Source organism: Typopeltis vanoorti, chromosome 19 (assembly GCF_054136105.1).
Source record: "Typopeltis vanoorti isolate ZY-2024b chromosome 19, IOZ_Tvanoo_1.0, whole genome shotgun sequence".
Taxonomy (NCBI): Eukaryota; Metazoa; Arthropoda; class Arachnida; order Uropygi; family Thelyphonidae; genus Typopeltis; species Typopeltis vanoorti.
In genome coordinates, this window is record NC_143567.1 from 110,590,562 (window position 1) to 110,612,351 (window position 21,790).

The 21,790-nt window shown below is 36.1% G+C and overlaps 1 protein-coding gene across 1 annotated transcript in view; it reads right to left on the reverse strand.

Moving 5' to 3' along the window:
• The window catches only part of LOC150096439 (rab-like protein 3), a 145,720-nt gene that overhangs the window by 70,365 nt on the left and 53,565 nt on the right, over positions 1 to 21,790 (reverse strand). Inside the window, exon 3 of the mRNA XM_090409132.1 lies at positions 14,853 to 14,970. Coding sequence (XP_090265258.1) covers positions 14,853 to 14,970 — 118 coding nt within the window. The remainder of the gene's footprint in view (positions 1 to 14,852; positions 14,971 to 21,790) is intronic.

Sequence of the window (21,790 nt, forward strand, 5' to 3'; positions counted from 1 at the left end):
AAATGATAACTACATAGATATCTATCGTGGAGTGCAAGAGGACCAGAGAGCAAGAGCAGGAGTATCAATCATGATTCACAAATCCCTTAAAGACAACATCAATAACTATAAATACTGGAATGAAAGAATATTACAACTCAGATTGAAACTTAATGGAGGATAACTCGCAGTTCTTGGATTATACTCTCCAGAGAGGGGAGAGAAGAAGAAAGTTCAGACTTCTATAACTAGGGTTACCATATTCTAAAATGCCAAAATACTGACACCCCATCGCCTGACCAACTCGTTCCGGACACAAACATCTAACACAAAAATAAATACATATGTTTGAAATCTTTACCTTTGTTAGCTTTTCATGAATTAGATGTGATGAGTATACTTATTAGAACACACAAAAATATGAGATTTTAAGTGTCATCATAAGTCTTATGAAACAAGAGTAGGCCTATATGAAAAGAATTAGATTTATCATGCTACATACATTACTTTGCAGTCCATGCATATTTTTTACTAGACCTAATTTTTTTTAGCAGTTCTTTGTTTCGACACAAATAGTCGAACGTATTTTTACATGTAAAATGTCTGTAATTAAATTTAACTATAGCAACTCCTTTCACAGATTCTATGGTATGTCTATTTCTTTCCTTGGTCCACTGAGCTTGTATTAATGAAAAGAGCCTTTCAACACTGGCATTGTGACAACACTGGCAGATATTTTCATTATCAAAATGCAGACATGTCCACATAAATGCTGACTTATGATAACCTTATCTATAACCAACTCTAAAATATAACAGAGAAAATAAACAAAAATGACATGTTATTACTGCTGAGTGATTTAAATTGTTAGATCCTAAATGAAGGAATATTGGAAAGAAATCATTCATTTAAGGTCAAACATATAAAAATTGCAAACATAGAGAAACACCTGCACATCAGTTGTAATTAAAAGTGAAACTTCCTCACTTTATGTAAAAATTTGTATTCTTTATTTAAGCACCTTATATTTAAGCTATTGTAATTAATTTGAGATTTCATTTTGTATGTCTTAAAAAAGAGGGATAATGTGAATTAAATTTAAGCCTTACTTAAGCTATGTAAAATCTATTGTGAGTCATCATAAAGCTGTTAAGTGTTAATTCCTGGAAGGCTTAAAGCTACACGTGTACAGCGTAACACTGGCGGGTATAGCTTATTCGGAAAATCATGTAACCATGTATTCCATGAATCGGAGTATATCAGCATCATAGAAACAAAGGATAAGCCAAAGGGTGAAATTAGTAAGGATCGTGTGCAAAAAGGGGTATAAAAGGGGGGTTGAGCCTGGAACACAAGGCATTCTCTTGATCTCTTGTCGTATTGTTTTCCTGTTGGGTGGTTCAGAAGTTGGTGGGCAGTTTCGCAAAGGGGGGGGGTTAAGTCTGTGATGTCGGGCAGAGAGCGTTCGTAAAGAAATGAAGCTGGATTCTATGCAAAGCTGAAGGTAAAAATTCCAGTCCTAGCAGAATCAAGCCGTTGCTGAAAAGCCCCATCGAGTTGTTCCTGAAACGCAAAGATTTTGAGTCCGTTTCCGGCAGAAAGAATGAAGATAGTGTAATCCTTACGTTGGCGTATAGACAGCCAAAATAGATGAGAAATATCCAGACAAACACGTGGTGCAGAACAACGTGGAAAAATTCAGTAAGGTGTAATTGCTCTAATTTTGTGTGAATCTTCATTAGAAGAAAGAAGATTGTTTACGATTGTGAAACTTAGAATTTTATTCTAAGGAACTCTGTGAACAGTCTCTAATCATAAAGTTAATCTCGTTTGTGAGTAAGAAGAATTGTTTAGAAGAGATCTTTTTGTAATTTTGTATGTGATAGGATTAACTTGATGCGATAAGAAAAGTAGAATTTAGTATTTCAGTAACATTTGAATGGTTGTTAGTTTTGTTCTTACGAGTAATACTACTGAAAGGAATATGCTTAACTTAACATCGTTTACTTTATTTCCCAATGTGTAATTACTGTATTTAGCTTGCCTTATAAGTTTTAATTAGTTCGAATGTGTTAATCTCTTAGTTCGAGTTTTATTTAGTATTGAGTGTATGAATTTTGTATTGTGTTTAAGACATTCCAATAAACATGTCATATTTACCTGAACCTGAGTCATGCCTGATTACGATGCCAAATTACTACTTATAAAAAATAGAACCTATTTTGGCGGGAAGGATTTAGAGAGTGAATATAAAATATAGATTTATGTCACGACGGCAATAATCTGAATCTATACGGCAGTTAAAATAAGATATTGTGTAGGTAATCTTCAGACTCTAGTATTGTATCCTTGAGCAACAATCTTTTCTGCTATAGGATACTGGCTGGTGCAGCAAAATATAAATTTGCCAGTATCCGAAGAGGAAACAATCCCAGATATCAAAATAATATTAAAGTAAGAGAAGAAAGAATAAATAACAAAAGATAAATATATAGCAATAGAGCAGCTGGTAGGATTTTGATAGAAGAAGTAAGTAAGTAAGAAAGGATAGATTTAAGTAAACAATTAATTGAGCATAAAGATATAAAAGATAGAAAAACATCGATAGAACAAAATGCTCATGTAGGCAATATGAAAATCCAAAATCATGTTGGAACTTTTAAAGAATTAATAAAAAATAGAAATGGTCAAAGATTAATTGATTTCTCTATCCGCAATAATCTAAGAATAATGATTAATTACAATGTTCAAACACAGAGACATTCATAAATATGCATGGTCAGAAAGATGATCAAAATCTATTATAGATTATACAATAGCAAATAATAACATAGGTAGATTAATTCTTGATGTTAGAGTCTTTCGAGGTTTTGAAATTGAATCAGATCATTATCTATATGTGACATCAATACAGTTTTCCCCAAGATGGATAAAGTACCAGCATCCATCATTATTCAACCGAGAACTTAGGTTCAAAGCCAGCTCATTATCTGACTCTCATAAAGAAACTATATCAGCATAAAATAAATGGAAAAAATTACAGTAACTACTCTCAGATGAATCTATCAATGAAAAGTGGAATCATCTGTATAATGTTTTAGGAGATTTAGCCTGAGAAATCTTGGGAATGAAAAAGCAATGGAAAAGATAAAAGGTCTTCGTAACTGGGACCCAGAAATCAGGAAAATCATAGATGAAAAAAAGGAAGGCCTATGAAAAATGTTAAGCACAAACAAAATGGAGGATGAAATTGAATATAAACAAGCATGTAAAATACAGAGTTCAACAGAACAATTTTGTTATCAATTTAGAAACCAATATTGATAAACCTCAAATACAACCATATAAATTTATAAGACACATGAATAATAACCTTAGAAAAAGATCAATACCATACCTTTGGAGGACTGGCTTAAATAATATAAAGAATTATGGAAAACCCACTCTCAGAACAATTCCTCTTCTTCAAGTGTCATCTTTGGCAACCATGTCACGGAACCTTTTTCTTTCTTTTGCTGCTCGGAACATTTATGGTAATTCAAGCCAGTCCAGTCCTCAATGTCTTTGAACCACATTCTCCTGGGTGTACCTCTCCCTCTTTTTCCATCCAATTTCCCTTCTAATATTAATTTCTGAATGCGTTCTTGTCGAGTTAGATGTCCAAAATATTTAAGTTTTTGCTCTTTAATTATTTTCATTAATGTTCTTTTCATTTTTGCTTTCTTTAAAACATCTTCGTTTTTCATTTTCTCTGTGTTATATCTTTATTTTTTCTCTTTTGCTTTTACTTAGTATAGTTTTACTTTTTCTTTACAGGTTACTTCTTACACTTACCAGAAATTAGCCTCCGACAAATTTGTTTATCTTAAATCGACTGCGCCAGCCGGTGAATAGTTCCTGATACTTAATCTTACTTTAACAAACTATCTCGACAATATTGCTTAGCATTGGGAACACGTGGTATGCAGTCGCGGCTCCCTTCTTAACTTAATGTTGAGTGTCTCCTCCCCCTCCACTTACACAGGTTCAGTTTTTATAAGTGGTAAGTCAGTCTCAAACAACAGAAACATACAAACTCTGATTTAAGATAAAACATTTTAATGCAGCTAAATTCATATACAGGAAAAATCATGTAAATATAATACTAAAAAAAAGGAAGTAGGTTCATGCACAAGTGCCCACACAATAGCAATAGGCTCAATCAATTCTTCTCAGGCACTTCCTAATGTGCAAGCTTATACAATTCTAATTGAGGAGCATTAATTAATCAGTGTGGTTTGTGCTAAGATTAATTGATACTCCTGTCCTTAAGCAAGTTTAGCAACACTTAATAAATCAATTTATACATGACACGTTCTCTCAATCCTATAGATTGCTTATCTTATGAGAGGTAAACTCCCTGCTATTTAACTCATGCAAATCGCAGGCTCAAAATACAGAGCAGAAACGTCATTTATAGCATTTCATATAGCACTTCATTTCTAAAACTGTTCCACTAAAAGTTCACACAAACACAAACTTACAAGTCACAGCAGGAAGGTCCTATCAAGACGTTCAGTCCAAAACGGATCTTCTAGTCGGGTCAAGCAGGGCTATGCTTAAGGTTTTCCCCTTTCTCTTTGTTCACTCTGGTCTTACAGCACTTCTTATGCATATAGGGTAAGAAATATTTGCCTTACCAGTTAATCTCCTTAGCGAAGTGGTCCCTTGGTTTTATGTCTGATCTTTCCCCGGATATGGCAAGAATTCCTTGTCGTTCCGCTGTCTTTCTTTACTCGATCCTTTCGAAGTGTTGAGTCCTTCGAAGTCGTCACATTGGTGGTAACTCACCAATGGCCCTGTCTGCTGGTTCCTCTTTGTTCGGTTGGATGACCTATATGCATCGGGACCCACTGCAACGTGGAGGGTTGCTGGACACCGGTGACAAGTTTCCTCAGCCTTCACGGCCTTCTCACTGGCACACAGGAAAAATGTAGGAAACATGAGAGCATTTGAAGTGCGCGGCACTCCTTATATCTTAGCGGTGAGCACCCTCTCTCTCTGTCTATGTCACTCACTCAGCCATCTTTGATTCATCAGATAAGGTCACGTTCTTTTCTCGGTGACCTTCTTGACGGAACTGTTACAGCAGGGGTTACCGGATGACGTTTCGGATTTTCTGCTGTGTCATGGGCTATTATGTAATGATCAGGCCTTCTGCTGATTGGTTAACACACGAATTTTCCCAGTATTGGTATTATTCTAAAACAATATTTGAATTATTTTACAAGAACATTAATAATTAAATTGATACACTTTACATTTACAAGTTAGTTGTTGCCTCTCTATGTAAACTCTCAAGAGTTCAAGCATGTCTTTACGTTAAGATTCTATTCTTTCATGTTGTGCCTGAAACCAATGGCTGACTTATAGTGGGCCAGTAATTTCCAACACAACACTCTGTCCATGGTATTTTCAACATTCTTCTGATGGTCCACATTTCGAAAGCTCTAATTTTTTCTCTGCTTCTTTATTTAGAGTTCAAGTTTCACAGTTGTAGAGAAGGCTTGACCAGATAAAGCATTTTATTAATCTTTTTCTTGTGTCTATGTTAATGTCTCTGGATGTTAGAACAGTTTTCATGTTAATAAAAGTTTTTCTTGCTATCTCTATTCTTTTTATTTCTTTAAGGGAATTTCCTCTGTCTGTAAACATTTGTCCCAAATATATAAAAGACTGAACCACTGTTCAATTTTCTTTTTGTTAACAGTTATGTTCAGTTTCTTATTTATTGGTTCTTTTGAAATAATCATGCACTTTGTTTTCTTTAGGTTAATAATTAGTCCCATGTCTAAGCTTCTGTTGTAAATTTCTGTGATTAAGTTTTGAAGATCATCTTCAGATTCGGCTATAAGAACTGTGTCAGAACAATTATCTGCAAAGAATTCAACAGATTCCTTTACCCTCTAAATCTTTCAAGGGTAAAGGAATCTGTTGAATTCTATGTCTGGGCTTCTATGGTTCTTGCATTGTTTAAGTGTTGACGAAGATGGTATCAATATGGAACTTTTCAAATGCTCTGGAGACAACTTCAGATACAAACTACTAGAATTCATGAATGATATCCTAAATGGCCAATTACCACCAGAAAACTGGCAGAATGCTATGATTATTTCCATCTTCAAAAAAGACAATATTAATGAAAGTCAAAACTATAGAGGCTTTATTATTTTAACACTGGATATAAAATATATTCAAGTCTCTTAAAGACTAAATTAACCAAATATTAAGAAAATATTTTTGAAGGGGAACAAAATGGTTTCCTTAAAGGCAGATCATGCACTAACGCCTTTTTCACTCTCAAGCTCCTCGTAGAAAAAAGAAGAGCATTCAATTTAGAGATCCATATATTATTCATCGATTATAAAAAGGCTTTTGATAAAGTCAGTCGTAACAAGCTACTGGAAATTTTAAGAGATGACAACATTCCTAACCAATATTTCAACATATATAACAATAACAAAATTAAAATAAAGATAGCCGCACAAAAATCTAAATCACAGAACAAATGCAGGTGTCTGACAAGGATGTAGTATATTGCCACTCCTCTTTAATACTATATTAATAATATTATTAGAGAGTGGAGGAAAACAAACAAACAGTTTTGGAATTCACATAAATGATTATATCAACACTGATACAATTTTATGTACTGATGATCAGGTTCTAATTGATGATAACGAAGATTCACTACAGCGAGCAGCCTTTTCATTAAATGAAATAGCAAAAACATACAATATGGAAATCTCCACTTCCAAAAACCATATTAACATCTGACCTCCATGGAGTCAGAGATTCATCATGTGAGGTACTCACTATTGCACACAATGCTCATCCAACCGTGCTTTAAACTGATTCAATGTATCTACATTCACAACACACTCAATCAATGCATTTCCACTCACCAACTACTCTTCATGCAAAAATCTTTCCCAATCCTCTGCTAACACCATCTTTATACAGTTTCCAGCAATGGCTTCTTGTTATCCTCTCCCCTCCCATTTTATGAAAAATCTCTTCCATGTCAACCTGATAACAACTCCCTGACTAGCTTATATATCTCAATATATCCCCCCCCCCTTCCTCCTATTCACAAGGTTTTACAATTTACATTCTCTCAATGTATTCTCGTACTCCACATTACAAAGACCACTGACAACTTTTGTGAATCTTCTCTGGATCTTTTCCAACATATCCTCATCACCATGAAAACCCGGCAACCAGATCTATGCAATAATCCATATGAGGCCTGATCAAGGACTTATACAATGGCATCATAAACTCTTTATTCCTGCATGTCATGGTCCTTCACATCATTGCCATTATCTGATGTGATGTCTTCACAACTTGTGCAGTGTGGTCCCTGAATTTCAGGTCCTTGTCCACAACCACCTTCACTTTACGAGAGATAGTTGAGAAATCATGGGAATATAACAAAGATCTGTATTTAAGTTTTGTAGATCTAGAAACAAGGTACCAAGAGAAAAGCTATTCAAAACACTACAGAAGTTATATGCTGTCAATGGGGCATTATAGCAAGCAATACTTAGTCTTTATTTGAGTTGTAAGTCAGCAGTTAGAATTGAAGGAAGTACAGGAAGGTGATTTAATGTTAAATCTAGTGTTAGACAAGGATGTACTTTATCCTGTAAACTGTTGGCTATTACTTGCTTTTTATATATTCCTTTCTTATTCTCACTATTCCTTCTTACTATTGTTTACTTAGTTTATCTACCTTTTGCATCACGAGTTTTATGGATACTAGAAAATTTATTTAATAAGACTGTGCCACCGTATCTTTTAATTGGCATAAAACTCAGTAATATGGCCAGTTGATTTCTCTCTCTCTCTCTCTCTCTCTCTCTCTCTAACACAAATTCCTTCAGTAAAACTTTACACAAACAGTTGCGGTCTATTTGCTTAACCATACGCTTCGGGCTATCTTACTTGGTTTCCCACTTTTAAGTTCGCTTTTATTTAGGAACAGTGCATTGTAAAATAAACAATCAGGCAGCACTCAATTGACATATGATTAAAACAAATTTATTTACATAAAAAACAAAGTACATTAAATAAGCGATAGGGAGGTTACTCTCTCTCTACCTATCCTTATATACTTTTGGTATAAAGAAACAAACTTTCCCTTTTCAATATTAAATGACTATACGATATAATTACTCTGTTACTTCTCTGCTTAAAAAAATCAAATTGTCAAGACTAATTTACTCATAAAGAGATTAGCTAGTTATGGCAAGTTATCTTACAAATTATATTCCAGTTAACAACAAATCACAGGACTCTCTTATAGATATTTCTTATTACTATTTCTTATCAGTCCATCTATGACATATCTCCTAGATTATAAAAAGACTGTACATAAAAGGATGTAACATACTTACAGAGGCTCTTTTTCACAACACTTTCCAAAACTCCTGCATCAAAGTCTCTGTGGTTTTTCTTTCGTGTCAGGCCTTAGGTTTCCTCCTGGAGAGTCTTGTTTAAGGGGGGGCACTTCGTCAGAATATTTGGCGGGTCTTGGACTGCAATCTCCCCGGTACTCAAAAGCTCAGGCAAGAAGTTTCAGCATATAGGCTTGAAGATCGCTCTGCGGGTTTGGGCTTCGGTTGACTTCCCGCAGCAATAGGACATCTGACCGGCACTTGGCATCGGCTATTCTCCCAATTCTTTCCTCTGGCATGGGTTCGCCATAAAGTCTGGTCCTCTGGGTCCGACTGCTTCTGATTCTCTGCCAACTGCCTCTGATTCTCTTCGGTAACAGCACTTTGCCTTTCCTGCTTCAGTAACTGGATCTCGCCTCTCTTCTGTCGGCAAATGGACCTGGACTCTCCTGAAGATGTTCGGCTCAGTCCCCTTTTATTGTCGCCTTTTCGGGACCTTGCATCAAGGGTTGTAAACCCCGAAGAAATCGGAAGTTCTCCTTGATCTTTTCATTAAGTTCTTTTTTCTCCTCCATATACTCTTTTTTCCTTGTCTTGTCCGGCAGCGGAAACTTCTCTGAAACTAGCAGATCTCTTTGATTACTAGCTTTAAAAGTGTTCATGCCAGGAGCTCGCAACTTTCTCACACACTTAATCGTAAACAACTTTCTTGTGCTCTTCGGTAACTGGATCTCGCCTCTCTTATACAAAATTCCAATGGCAAAGTAACACCTTTGTTTTTGACATTCTAGAAACTTTAGTTAAAACAGTAATTACAGACAATTCCCATAGGGTTAATTACAAAAATATTTAGCATAAAACATAGATAAATAAGGTTATTTTTGTAACTTTCTCATGAGACTTGACCGCTGTAAAAATTGATGTAAAGCGCTTTGGTATTTTTAAGCTACATCAAGTTTTACAATCTCCTCTGTTATTCATTATCTATATGGATCACATTATGAAGGAAAGTATTAAACCTGATATCAAAATTGGAGATGCTGATGTCAGCTCTTTGCTTTATGAAAATGATGTTATACTTCTAAATAAATCCACTATAAGTCTGCAAGATTCCCTGACTAAAGTGAATAACTGAACAGATGGCATCAATAGCAATATCATATTAAAAACGAGGATATTAGGAAAGAACTTGATATTGTCAGCATCTAGGAATGCAGGTGGTATGGTCACTTAAACAGAATGGGAGAGGAAAGATTAGCAAAACAAGTGTTCTCTGCTAGGTTGGCAGGAAAAAGACCAAGATATAGGTGGATTGATATAGTAAAAAGTGCCTTAGAAGACAGAAATATAAGATCTGATAATCTTTAAGTCTTGACAGGTAACAGACTGATTTGAGGAAAATTGTAGATAGGAAGCTAGAAAATGATGTAATTTTTCATTTAGTACTATCATATCCTGTACCCCTTGAGGGTATATATCAGGAATTTGAGATGTCACAACCACTCCCAGATCAATCATTTCTTCTCCCTCCTTTAAAGTTTCCCCACCAAGTGTACTTATTGTATACAAGTGTAACAAATTTGTTACACTACATTTGTAACAAACATGGAGTAAATGGAACATTATACAGAGCAATACATAGTCTATATTTAAGTTGTAAGTTAGCAATTAGAATTGAAGGAAATACAGGAAAATGGGTTGATGCAAACTAATGGTAAGACAAGGATGCACATTATCTCCACTCTTATTCATCATCTATATGGATCACATTATGAAAGAAAGTAGCATTAGACCTGATATTAGAATTGGAGATATCAAACTTAGATCTTTGCTTTATTCAGATGATGCTATACTCTTAAACATATCCAATGCAAGTAGACCCCAGGATTCCTCTACTAAATTGAATAACAGCTGTAACAAATATGGTATGAAAATCAGCAATAAAAAGACCAAAAATATGAAAATAGAGAGGAGTATAGAATCTCCATTCAGAATGCAGCTGAAGTTTTTATGCTCCTGTCTATTTTTAGCTATTTAGGCACAGTTTTTAGTGAAAATGGCAAGTTAAATCTGGAAATAAACAGAATAAGCAATGCTGGTATGGTAGCCGGCTGAATAAATTTATATGGATTAAGAGAGAAAGCCAAAACACCAAACTAGCAGTATACAAGACAGTGTTCAAACCAATTTTAAGTTATGGACCAGAGTTGTGTTAGAAATAAAGCACTTGATCAAAGATTAGAAACCACAAATAATGAGGATTCTGAGAAAAATTAATGGAGTGAACAGATGGCAGAATCATATTAAAAAAGAACATGATGTTATTAGCATTCAAGAATATATAAACAGAGCTAATCTAAAGTGGTATGGCCACTTAAATAGAATGGGTGAGGAAGGATGAGTAAAACAGGTGTTTGATGCCAAGTGGCAGGAAAGAGACACAGTGGAAAAATCAAGGTCTAGGTGGATTGATTCAGTCAGAAGTGCCTTAGAAGCATGAAATGTTAGATATGACAATAGTGGCTCATAAGTAAGAGATTGATTTGTGGGAAAATTGTTGATAGGAGATTAAAATAATGTAAACTGAATCATGTAGTTCTGCCATAGTAACCTGAATATCCTTGCAGGGTACATATCAAGAAATTGATGATGATATAGCCTGCTGTACCAGAATGAAACACTCTGATAAGGTAATGATTAAATTAGTTCAACTATGCCATCTGCTTCGGTCACCGAATTCCCTTCTCCATCCAGCAAGGAACTCCGTCCACTCATTTTACCTCCTACTCATCACATAGCGAAAAAACTCCTTGGGATTCTCCTTGGATTACAGCACCAGTCTCTCATACTAATCTAATCACTTTCTAATCAATACTAATCACTTTCCTAGCCTGAGCTCTATTTCTTCATGCAATTGTTCTCCCTCTCTCTCTCTCTCTCTCTTTATATGTCTACCATAATCTCTTTTTCTTCTGCAATTCCCCTTTTATTTCTCGTCATCCATTTTACTCCAAATTGCTTTATCTTCTTCTTCACTCAAGGTATACAATCTGCCATTTATGCCAACAACTTTTTTCTTAAGTATCTTCGATGCAATAATGACCGCTCTTCCTTTAAATTCTTTCATCCAAGACACTGATGCAAGATTGTTTCTAAGTCTATGATAGTTGACTGCCTTATACTTCCACATAAACTCTTTCTGTTTTGATACCTACATAAGCCTATTCATCCCCCACCAGTCAGGGCTACATGGACTCACAAATGGGGGCCAGTATGACATCTCAGTCAATCTGATCCTCTGATCAAATTCAAAACATTTGATCTTCATGTTCCCTCCACTACATGCTGCATAAGAGAGTTGTCGCTCAAGAAAATAAAAAAATTCAGTTCCCTTATTGCTGCATGCTGTCTTCTTTGCTCAGTTTATATCGCTATAGTTCAAGTCCCCCATAACGATCTCTCGCTTTGTACTTGCCAAATTAATTTGCCTACTAAATGTCACTAAACATCTTGCATAAACAGCTATCTCACACATATATTCTCAAAGCCATTAGTATTATCTCTGCTATGATTCTCCACCCTGAGAGGGCACAGTTCATCTCTTATCATGAGTAACACTTTACCATCACTACATTTATCTTCCCTATCCTGACAAAATATGATATACCCTTCAATTGCTATTCCAGCTAAAACATCCTCCTCAGTTAACAAAGTTTCACTGATACCAACAACTTTTGGAGAGGCTGAATTAATCATAATACCACAAACCCATTTACTTTAATTTTAATGCTCCTAGCATTTGCATGCAGAAAACCAGTCTATTGGCAGTGGTCTCATAGTCATTATTACTCCCCTCATTTCACCTGGTTCTGTAATATAGTGTACTCACTCTCATTTCTCAAGCCACTATCCTCAGATGATGCAATCCCTGCTACACTCACCTCTGCAATTCTAGTTTTCCTACCTTACACTCACATTCCCAGAAAACAATGATCTCTCCAAATGCCTACATTCTCTCTCTCTCTCTCTGAATTCAAATGTAATCTAGCTCTTGCACATAATTCTCTTCTATCCTCAAACATACTCCATGAATCCACATATGTTAGACCTCTTTTCCTACACATTCTTGCTATCATCTCATTCATTATTCTTCTCCTCCACTCTGCATTATCATACGAGGAAACATGCTCAATATTTTTCCTCAGACACATTTCTGTTGCACCATCTCTAACATCAACTTCAAATTTTGTGCTACATGATTCACACAACCTTTCAGGTCATTCGTCCCAGCCATTACTATCATCTCTTCACATTTTCGCGCTGCTTCACTACTAGTGCTATGCTCTCTATCGTTCCACCAGGCAAGCACACTCCTATGCACACTGAATCATCAAATCTTCATACATGATGCTCCAAGCAGATTCAATCATTCCTCTCCACAACTGTGAGAGAAGAATCATTCTTCTCTTATGCATGTATCATTAAACAACTGTTTATTGATATATGCATGGTATGTTAAAATACATACATATTACTGAGTAGGTGCACAGGCAGGGTATGAGTATATATACATGATCATGGTATGAGCATGTATACTTACACAATATCTGAACAAGAGCAAAAGCTGACTTATTTGCCAGGAACTTTTGATATGCTGTCTTCTTTTCCTTCACTGCCTCTTTAACTTCCTGTGTCCACCATGGAGTTCTGATTTTTCTATCCTTGCAGACAACCTCACCACATGCCTCTCTGGCTGAATCAATCAGGGTTTTCTTCAGGGCTTGCCAATGAATCTCCAAGGTTTCGTTCCTGTTCTCAAACTCTTTCATTTTTTTTTTCAATAATCTTTGTGTATTTTAGTCTACACTTCACATCTGAGAGCTGCTCAACTTTTATTCGCTTTAAAACTTTCTTACATGTTATTCTTTTCAATATTAAATTCAATTTTATCCTGCTCAAGACTAAATAGTGATCGCTTCCGATTTCAAATCCTCAAATCCTCTGGTGTCATTCACCAGGGAGAAAACATCACTATCAACAATAACATAATCAATGAGACTTTTCTTATCCCTTGCCTCTTCTCTCCATGTGAATTTGTGCACATTTTTTTGTGCACAAATTCACATGTCCTTATATGTCCTTAGCAGGAATCCAACAGGTATTTGCCATTATTATTGGCTTTGCTCTTTTCTCCAAATATTGCCAAAATATTTTTATATGTCTGACAATCATTTCCTACTCTGCTATTTAGATCCCCAACAAGGACCAATTTTTCTAAAGCATCAAAAAATTCCTCCACTTTTACCTTACTAGAACCTTCTGTGGGACCATAGGCACAAATAAGTCTCATTGTCCAATTCCCCATTCTGATATTTGCCCACATCACTCTACTTGAGACTGCCTGCCATTCAAGAAGATTAGCCTCATATTTTGTGTTGAAAACTATGGCTACTCCTTCTTTTCGTTGATTGTCATTTCCTGAATATAATATTTTGTATTTATTGTTCAGAAAGATCTCACCTGTTTTGTCTTTTTTGTTTCAGTCACCCCTATTATGTCGATCTGGTACTTATCTAATTCTTCAGCTAGCTCCATTTCTTTGCCATTCAGGCTTCTTACGTTGATAGTACCGATCTTTAATTCTGGTGATGTTGAGTTGGGGTGTGCTTTCAGATTTGTTGCAGTAGCTGACTTTTCATTGTTTGCCCTGGTTCCCTGGCGAAAATAACGCGGGCCTTGTTTAACCGGGCGACGTCCCAGCCGGCATGAAATTTTGTCATGTTGTACCATCATTTTCTATATTGGTTTAAGCCAATAAGAATACAATTTGGTCGGCTAAATCCCAAATTGCTAGCCCATCCTCGTTCGTTCAGTATCCAGGTAGATACCTAACAGGGTGCACCACGAGAAGTGAGGATTGGACATTAGGTCAGAAGCCCTGGTCGGTTCTCTGCATTCCTTTAAAGGCTATGTATATTGGATATATGTGTCAAGCATATATATGGGAAAATCACAGCCAACAAGCAGCCTGGGTAGGACTAGTTATAAACAAACTGAACAGTAGTGGTCCAAATACAGAGAGTTAAAGCGTTCCACTAGTTACCCTTATCCTCCTAGATTCCACTTCACCATACACTACTATTTAGTGTGTGTCTGTCAGCCACCCAACCCTCTCTCCCTCCCTCCTCCATGACACCAATTTCATACCCATTCCTATTTACTCCAATTTATGTAAAAGTTTGCTGCACAGTAGGATGTCAAATGTATTTTGCAAAGTCCAGAAGATCATGGTATAGCTATTTTCTTTATCTAATTCTGCAGTCACTATTATAAAATGTGAGTACATTACTAAGGCAGGACCTGTCTTTCACAATGTTCAAAATATATCTGAACTTAATTTGAAAATTATGATCTGACTGAAAAATTCAATACTACCATGAAAGGAATTATAAAAGACAGCACGACTGTTCCTATGGCTATTTGATCCTCCAACATCCCAGAGTTCAACAAAGTAAGTCCTCTGTAAAGGTGTTCCTTCCTTATATTCATGAAGCTACAATAAGAATGAAAATATATAAATTTATTAAGTACTTGTTTACTCTTTCCTTTTAAAAAAACTTAAGCTATACCGTATTTATTTAAGACCACACTCTTAAAAAAATAAAATGCTTCTATACCAAGAATATTTCCATTGAAAGCAACTTTTTAAAATAGCCATTATAAATGACGAGCAATATCTCTAAAGAGGTAGTATAATGTCTTTCAATTCACGATTAGAATCATTTTATCCTTTTTTTGGAGAGGGTTCAAAAACGACTAAGTTGGTTTCTGAAATGTGGAATATGAGGACAGATAGACAGAATGCAAATTACACGGCCTAGTGAATACAAGGAAGCTGGTAGGGAGTAATTAACTACAGATTAGCGTGGATGATATTTTTCATAGAATATCTGTAGACGGGGGGGGGGGGGGGGGGTGAGAAGCCATCCTTGGAAGCTGTATAAGGTGGGTGTGAGCAAGGAGATGAGAAGTAATTATTTTTGCATGGAAAGTGGTCGGTGATTGGAATGCATTGCCTGAGAATGTGCAGTGTGCAGGGAGAGTGAATGCATTTAAGTCGAGGTATGATGAGCTGTGCATGTGAGAATGGAACCTTCCAAGATGAGCCTCTTCACTTCATAAAGGTCTTTTGATTATGATGATAATAATAATTACAATACTTTAACGTATGTGTGTTGTAATGGCTAAATAAATAATTAGATAGTAAAGAGTGATTAATGGTTAAATTGGTAAATATGAGGGTGGTCTGAAAAGTTCTCGGCCTAACAATGAAAAAACAAATTTATAATTTCAAAATTATTTTCATTTTTCAACATAATCTACCTTAAGACTAATACATTTATTCCAGTGATGGTCCAGCACCGTTATCCTGTCCCTGTAGTGGTTATCAGTAAGATCTGCAAAATACCCCTCTACAGCTGCAATCACCTCTTGATTCAAAGAAAAATAATAACCAGCGAGGAAGAGATTTAGTTTTGGAAAGAGAAGTCAGAGGAAGCCAAATCTGGGGAATAGGGTGGATGTTCCAACAATCCATAGTGCAGATCCCTTAATTTTCTCATTGCCAAAACACTTTTGTGGGCAGGTGCATTGTCCTGATGAAAGATGATTTTTTATTTCTGCAAACCAGGCCTTTTCTCACGAATATTTTCGTCTAGCCTGGTTTGAAGATCGGAATAATATTCCCCAGTTATTACAATGTCATTGATATACCCTATTACCCTTTTCAAGATAATTATTAAACAAAATGCACTTGATCAATGATTTCTGGTGTTGTTACACTTTTTCACGTCCTTCAAGTGAATCATCATCAAAGCTGGTACGGCCACGTTTAAACTCGGCAGCCCATTTCTTAATTGTCAAAAACGAAGGAGAAGAGGTGCCCATAAACTTTTATGAACTTCAAATGAATTTCTTTTGCCGTTAAATCTTCTTTTACAAAGAATTTTATAACCGCACAATACTCAATTTCATCCATTTCAAGGGATACAGACAACACTTTTGCTTCAGACAGCTGTATGAAACAAACTACTTGATAGAATGACTTGCAGTTTCACATGGAATCTTATGACAGATGTACCAACTTAGAAAAAAAAATCTTCCGATAATGTTGCAATCTATGGTTGAGAACTTTTCAGACCACTGTCATATAATAAAGTGACAAGAGCAGTTGATGAGGATACACTGCCATTTATTTGGATTTTGCAAAGGCATTTGACAGGGTGCCACATGATAATTTAAGTTACAGCACATCGGTTTAGATGTCGGGTTAGTCGACTGGATTCAGGATTGGCTGTCTGATAGGTATCAGAGAGTTGTGTATGGTGGAGCAATATCAAGGATGCAGAAGGTTACAAGTGGGGTTTCACAGTGCTCAGTACTGGGATTTGTATTGTTTAACCTTCATATCAATGACATCGCCAATGGTTTGCAAGGGATATTCAGTTGTTTGCAGATGATGTGACGCTGGGAAGGGTTATTAGTAATAGTACAGATGTGGTGGCCCTGCAAGAGGATTTGAATAAACTAGACAGATTATCATTATTATTATTACCCCAAGACCTCATGGAGTCAAAGACTCATCTGGAAGGTACTTTGATCACACACACACACAGCTCATCATACTGTGTCTTAAACACACTCAAACTCCTTGCAGACACCACACTCTCAAGCAAGGCATTCCAATCATTTACAACTCTGCACGAAAAAAATCTGCCTCTCACTCCACTACTCCCACCCTCTTTATACAGTTTCCAGGGATGACCTCTGGTTCTCCCCCAATCTCCCACTATTTTCTGTAGAACTCCTCCAGCACTGATCCTATAACAACCCCTTACAACTTGTAGGTCTCTATCATATCTCCCCTCTTCTTCCTGTCCACCAGACTCTGCAGATTAAATCTTCTCAATCTTTCCTCATACTTGACATTCCAGAGGTCAGAAAACCTTAGCCAGTCCCCTTTGGACCCTTTCCAACATCTCTTCATCCTTCTGAAAACCAAGTGACCAAATCTTGGCACAATAATTCATGTGTGGCCTAATCAAAGTCTTATACAACGGAACAAGAATCTCCCTATTTCTACACATCAGTGTCCTCCACATCATTCCCAGAAGCCTTTGTGTTGCCTTCACAATTTTGGCTATGTGTTCCTAAATTTCAGATCCTTATCCACTATCACCCCCCAGATCTCTTATTTCCTCCACCTCCAACAATATATCCTCACCAAGCATAAATTCTGCATCCCATTTTTGTTTTCCAAATTTTAAAACCTTACATTTTGCAACATTGAACTCACATCCAACATTTCCGTGCCCAATCGCTCAATTTATTCAAGTCTTCTTGTAAGGCCACAACATCTTCACTACTCTTCATGGTTCGTCCCAACTTTGAATCATCTGCAAACAATTGAATATCTCCATCCAAATCTTCACCAATATCATTAATATACAAGTTAAACAGTAATGGCCCTAAAACAGACCCCTGAGGCACTCCACTAGTGACTTGCCTTTTCCTGGATATCGCTCCCCCACACACAACTTGTTGATATCTATCAGATAGCCAATCTCCAATCCAATGCACTAATCTAATATCCAACCTCATCTGTTCTAGTTTGACTGTCAACTTATTATGAGGTACTCTATCAAAAGTCTTTGCGAAATCCAAGTATATTACTGTGTATCCTTCTCCTCTGTCAAAGGAAGCAGTCACTTTATTGTAATAAGTAAGTAGATTACTAAAACATGACCTCCCTTTAGCAAATCCATGCTGTCCATCAAAGATAATACCATTGTTGTCAACCGAACTCTGGATCCTAGCTCTCACAAGCTTCTCCAACAATTTAACTACAACACCTGACACACAGATAGGTCTATAGTTTGATGCTTGAGTTCGGAATAATATTCCCAGGTTACTGTTTTACCCTTTTCAAGATAATTAATAAACAAAATGCCTTCAGCATCCCAGCACCAATGTAATGACCTTTCCTGCTGATGGAACCAACTTTGTCTTCTTTGGTGCTGAACAACCGGCTTCTGTCCACTGTTTTGACTGCTGTTTGGATTCTGGTATGTAAGAGTGAATCAAAGTCTCATCCATAGTAATAAATCATTGCACAAAATCAGTTTTATTCTTGTTGATATGCTCCAAGCACGTTTATCCAATCGCCGGTCATCCAATACCATATCTAGCACTTGATCAATGATTTCTGGTGTTGTTACACTTTTTGGACATCCTTCACGTCGAGCATCTTCAAATCTGGTGCGGCCACATTTAAACTCGACAGCCCATTTCTTAATTATCAAAAATGAAGGAGAAGAGAGCCCATAAACGTTTATGAACTTCTAATGAATTTCTTTTGGCATTAAACCTTCTTTTACAAAGAATTTTATAACCACATGATACTCAATTTTATCCATTTCAAGGGATACAGACAACACTTTTGCTTCAGACAGCTGTATAAAACAAACTATTTGATAGAATGACCTGCAGTTTCACATGGATGCATATGATTACCAACTTAGAAAAAAAAATCTTGCCAATAGTGTTGCCATCTATGGTCGAGGCCGAGAACATTTCACCCTTGTAACATGACAAAAGCATGTTTCCAAGGTGCAAAAATCAATAATGTCAGTGAAACTGTTAGTAGGCAGAGAGTGAAAGTAAGAGTTCCTTGTTTTGCAAGGCACAAATGATTTGAAAGGTGAGAAATATGGTATGAGAGAAGATTTAAACAGTTACTAGGATAAGCAAAAAGAGACAAAACTGTGGGTCAGTTGCAATTTCAGAAAAACTAGAGATGTTAGAGAGAAATGCAATAATGCATGCCTCCCCTCTGACTATATGTTTCAAATCAGAATGGGTTGGTAAATTTATTATACAACATTAATTATGGGCCCCAAGTGGGTATTAAATTGCATTTGCATGAATACAAGGAGTATCAAAAATAAAAGAGAGGACATTTTGGCATTGGTAAGACTGTCATAATGGACCTGTCTAAAAATTATCAGCAATCAGACAGTCAACAAAAGATGATACAGTAATATGGATAGAATTGGAGAGAATCGCCATCAATTTCTTGATATGTATCCTCAAGGGATGTTCAAACTACTATCACAGTACTACATGATTAAGATTACATTGTTAATAATCACCTAATAACAATTTTCCTCCAAATTAGTCTATTATTTGTCAGCACTCCAATAATGTTGTATCTAACATCTCATTCTTCTAAGGCACTTTGGACTGAATCAATCCACATAGACATGGTCATCCTCTGGGTCTTTTACCCAGAGGATGACCATCAAACACTTGTTTTGCAAACCTTTCCTTACATCAAACACTTGTTTTGCAAACCTTTCCTCTCTCATTCTATTTAAGTGACTATACCACATTCGATTAGTCCTGCTCACAATTCTTGAATGCAAACAATGTCAAGAATTCCTTCCTGATATCATTTTTAATATGATTCTGCCATTGATGCCATCTGTTCAGGATATTAATTTATCTAAGAACTCTTATATCTGTGGTCTCTAATCTTTGATCAAGTGCTTTATTTCTAACATAACTGTCAGATCCATAACTGGTTTGAACACTATCTTATATATTGCTAGTATAGTGTTGGGCTAATTTCTCTTTTATTCCATATAAATTTATTCAACTGTTTATTATATGCCAGCTTTGCTTATTCTGTTGTCTATTTCCAGATTGAACTTGCCATCTACTAAAAACTGTGCCTAAATAGCTGAATATTTCACTTGTTCTATACACTCAGCATTCAGAACACAGCTGAAGTTTTCTATTTTCCTGTCTATTTTCATAGTTCCATACTTTTTATTGCTGATTTTCATGCCAAATTTGTTAGAGCTGTTATTCAATTTGGTTAGAGAATCCTGGAGACTTGCACTGGATGTGTTTAGGAGTACAACATCATCTGCATAAAGCAAAGAGCTTTTACATCAAACCACCTTCCTGCATTCCCTTCAATTCTAACTGCTGATTTAATATAGACTATATATTGCACTTTATAATGTTCCATTTACACATATGACTGTAATGTTTTGAAAAGCTTTTTCCTGGGAACCTTCATATTGCCATGATTTCTCAACTATTTGTTGTAAAATGAAATTCTTATCTTGCTAAACTTCTATTTGGCCTGAATCCAGCTTGTTCTTCTCCCCAGTTTCTCTTCCAGAATTTTTCATGGTCTCTTTCCAAGGATGCTTACATAAATCTTACCTGGAACACTTAAGCAGAGAAATTCCTCTGTAATTCTTACATTCAGCTTTATTCACTTTTTTATAGATGGGAACTATGAGAGCTCTATTTCAATCATCTGGAATTCGACCTTCTGACCATTCCCTCTGAATTATGCAGTATGATGCCGGCAAAATTTTTAACCTCCATATTTAAGCATTTCTGGTCGAAACATCTACTCCAGATTCCTTTCCACATTTTATGTTTTGATGGGTTTTTTCTTATCTCAAGTACTGACGTACTTCTGTTTGCATTCCTCTTGAAAATGTTCTACTATGGTAGAAAAATTTACTTTCTTAATTTACTTACACTTTATAACAGTGACAGCTGAATTGGTTAAGGGAAATAGCAACATCATGATACTGCTATATTTTGCAAAGATATCTGACAAAATACCACACAGAAAACTATTACATAAATGGAGCAATTGGGAATGGATACAAAGCTAGTAGACAGATCCCCAGAGAATAGTATATGTTGCAATAGAATCTAGGAGAATGAAAGTGACCAGTGTAATGCCTCAGGCCTCTTTACTAGGGCAAATACTGTTTAATTTGTATAATAATGTTATAGAGAATGATTTTTTTTTTGGTGGGGGGGGGAGTACCCAGTTGTTTGCTGATGCTGCAAAACTGGGGAAGGCAGAGCTAATAAAGTTGATGTAGAGATCCTGCAGGATGATTTAAATAAACTAGTAGTATGGGCAAAGGATAATGGTCATAAATTTAATGTAGCATTAGTGTAAGGTTGTGATTGATTGGTGCCGTGAATCAGTTAGTTAAAGTAAAACAGGAGACGGTGGATTCGATTCTCACCAGTGACTTAGTATGTACACTTGTTGCTAAACGTTTCTTTTTGGACGTACTTACTGGAAACAGCAAAAGGAAAGAGTGATAGTTAAGATAGTGTCTGTAGCCACGATATGACAGAGTAGAGCTGAGAAGGAGGGTCATAATAGCAAATGACTCGATGCGTAGGCTAAGCAGGAGGAGTGGTGTGAAGTTTATGGATGTGTGGAGTGAGTTTGATGGTGAAAGGACTTACACAAGGATGGTTTGCAT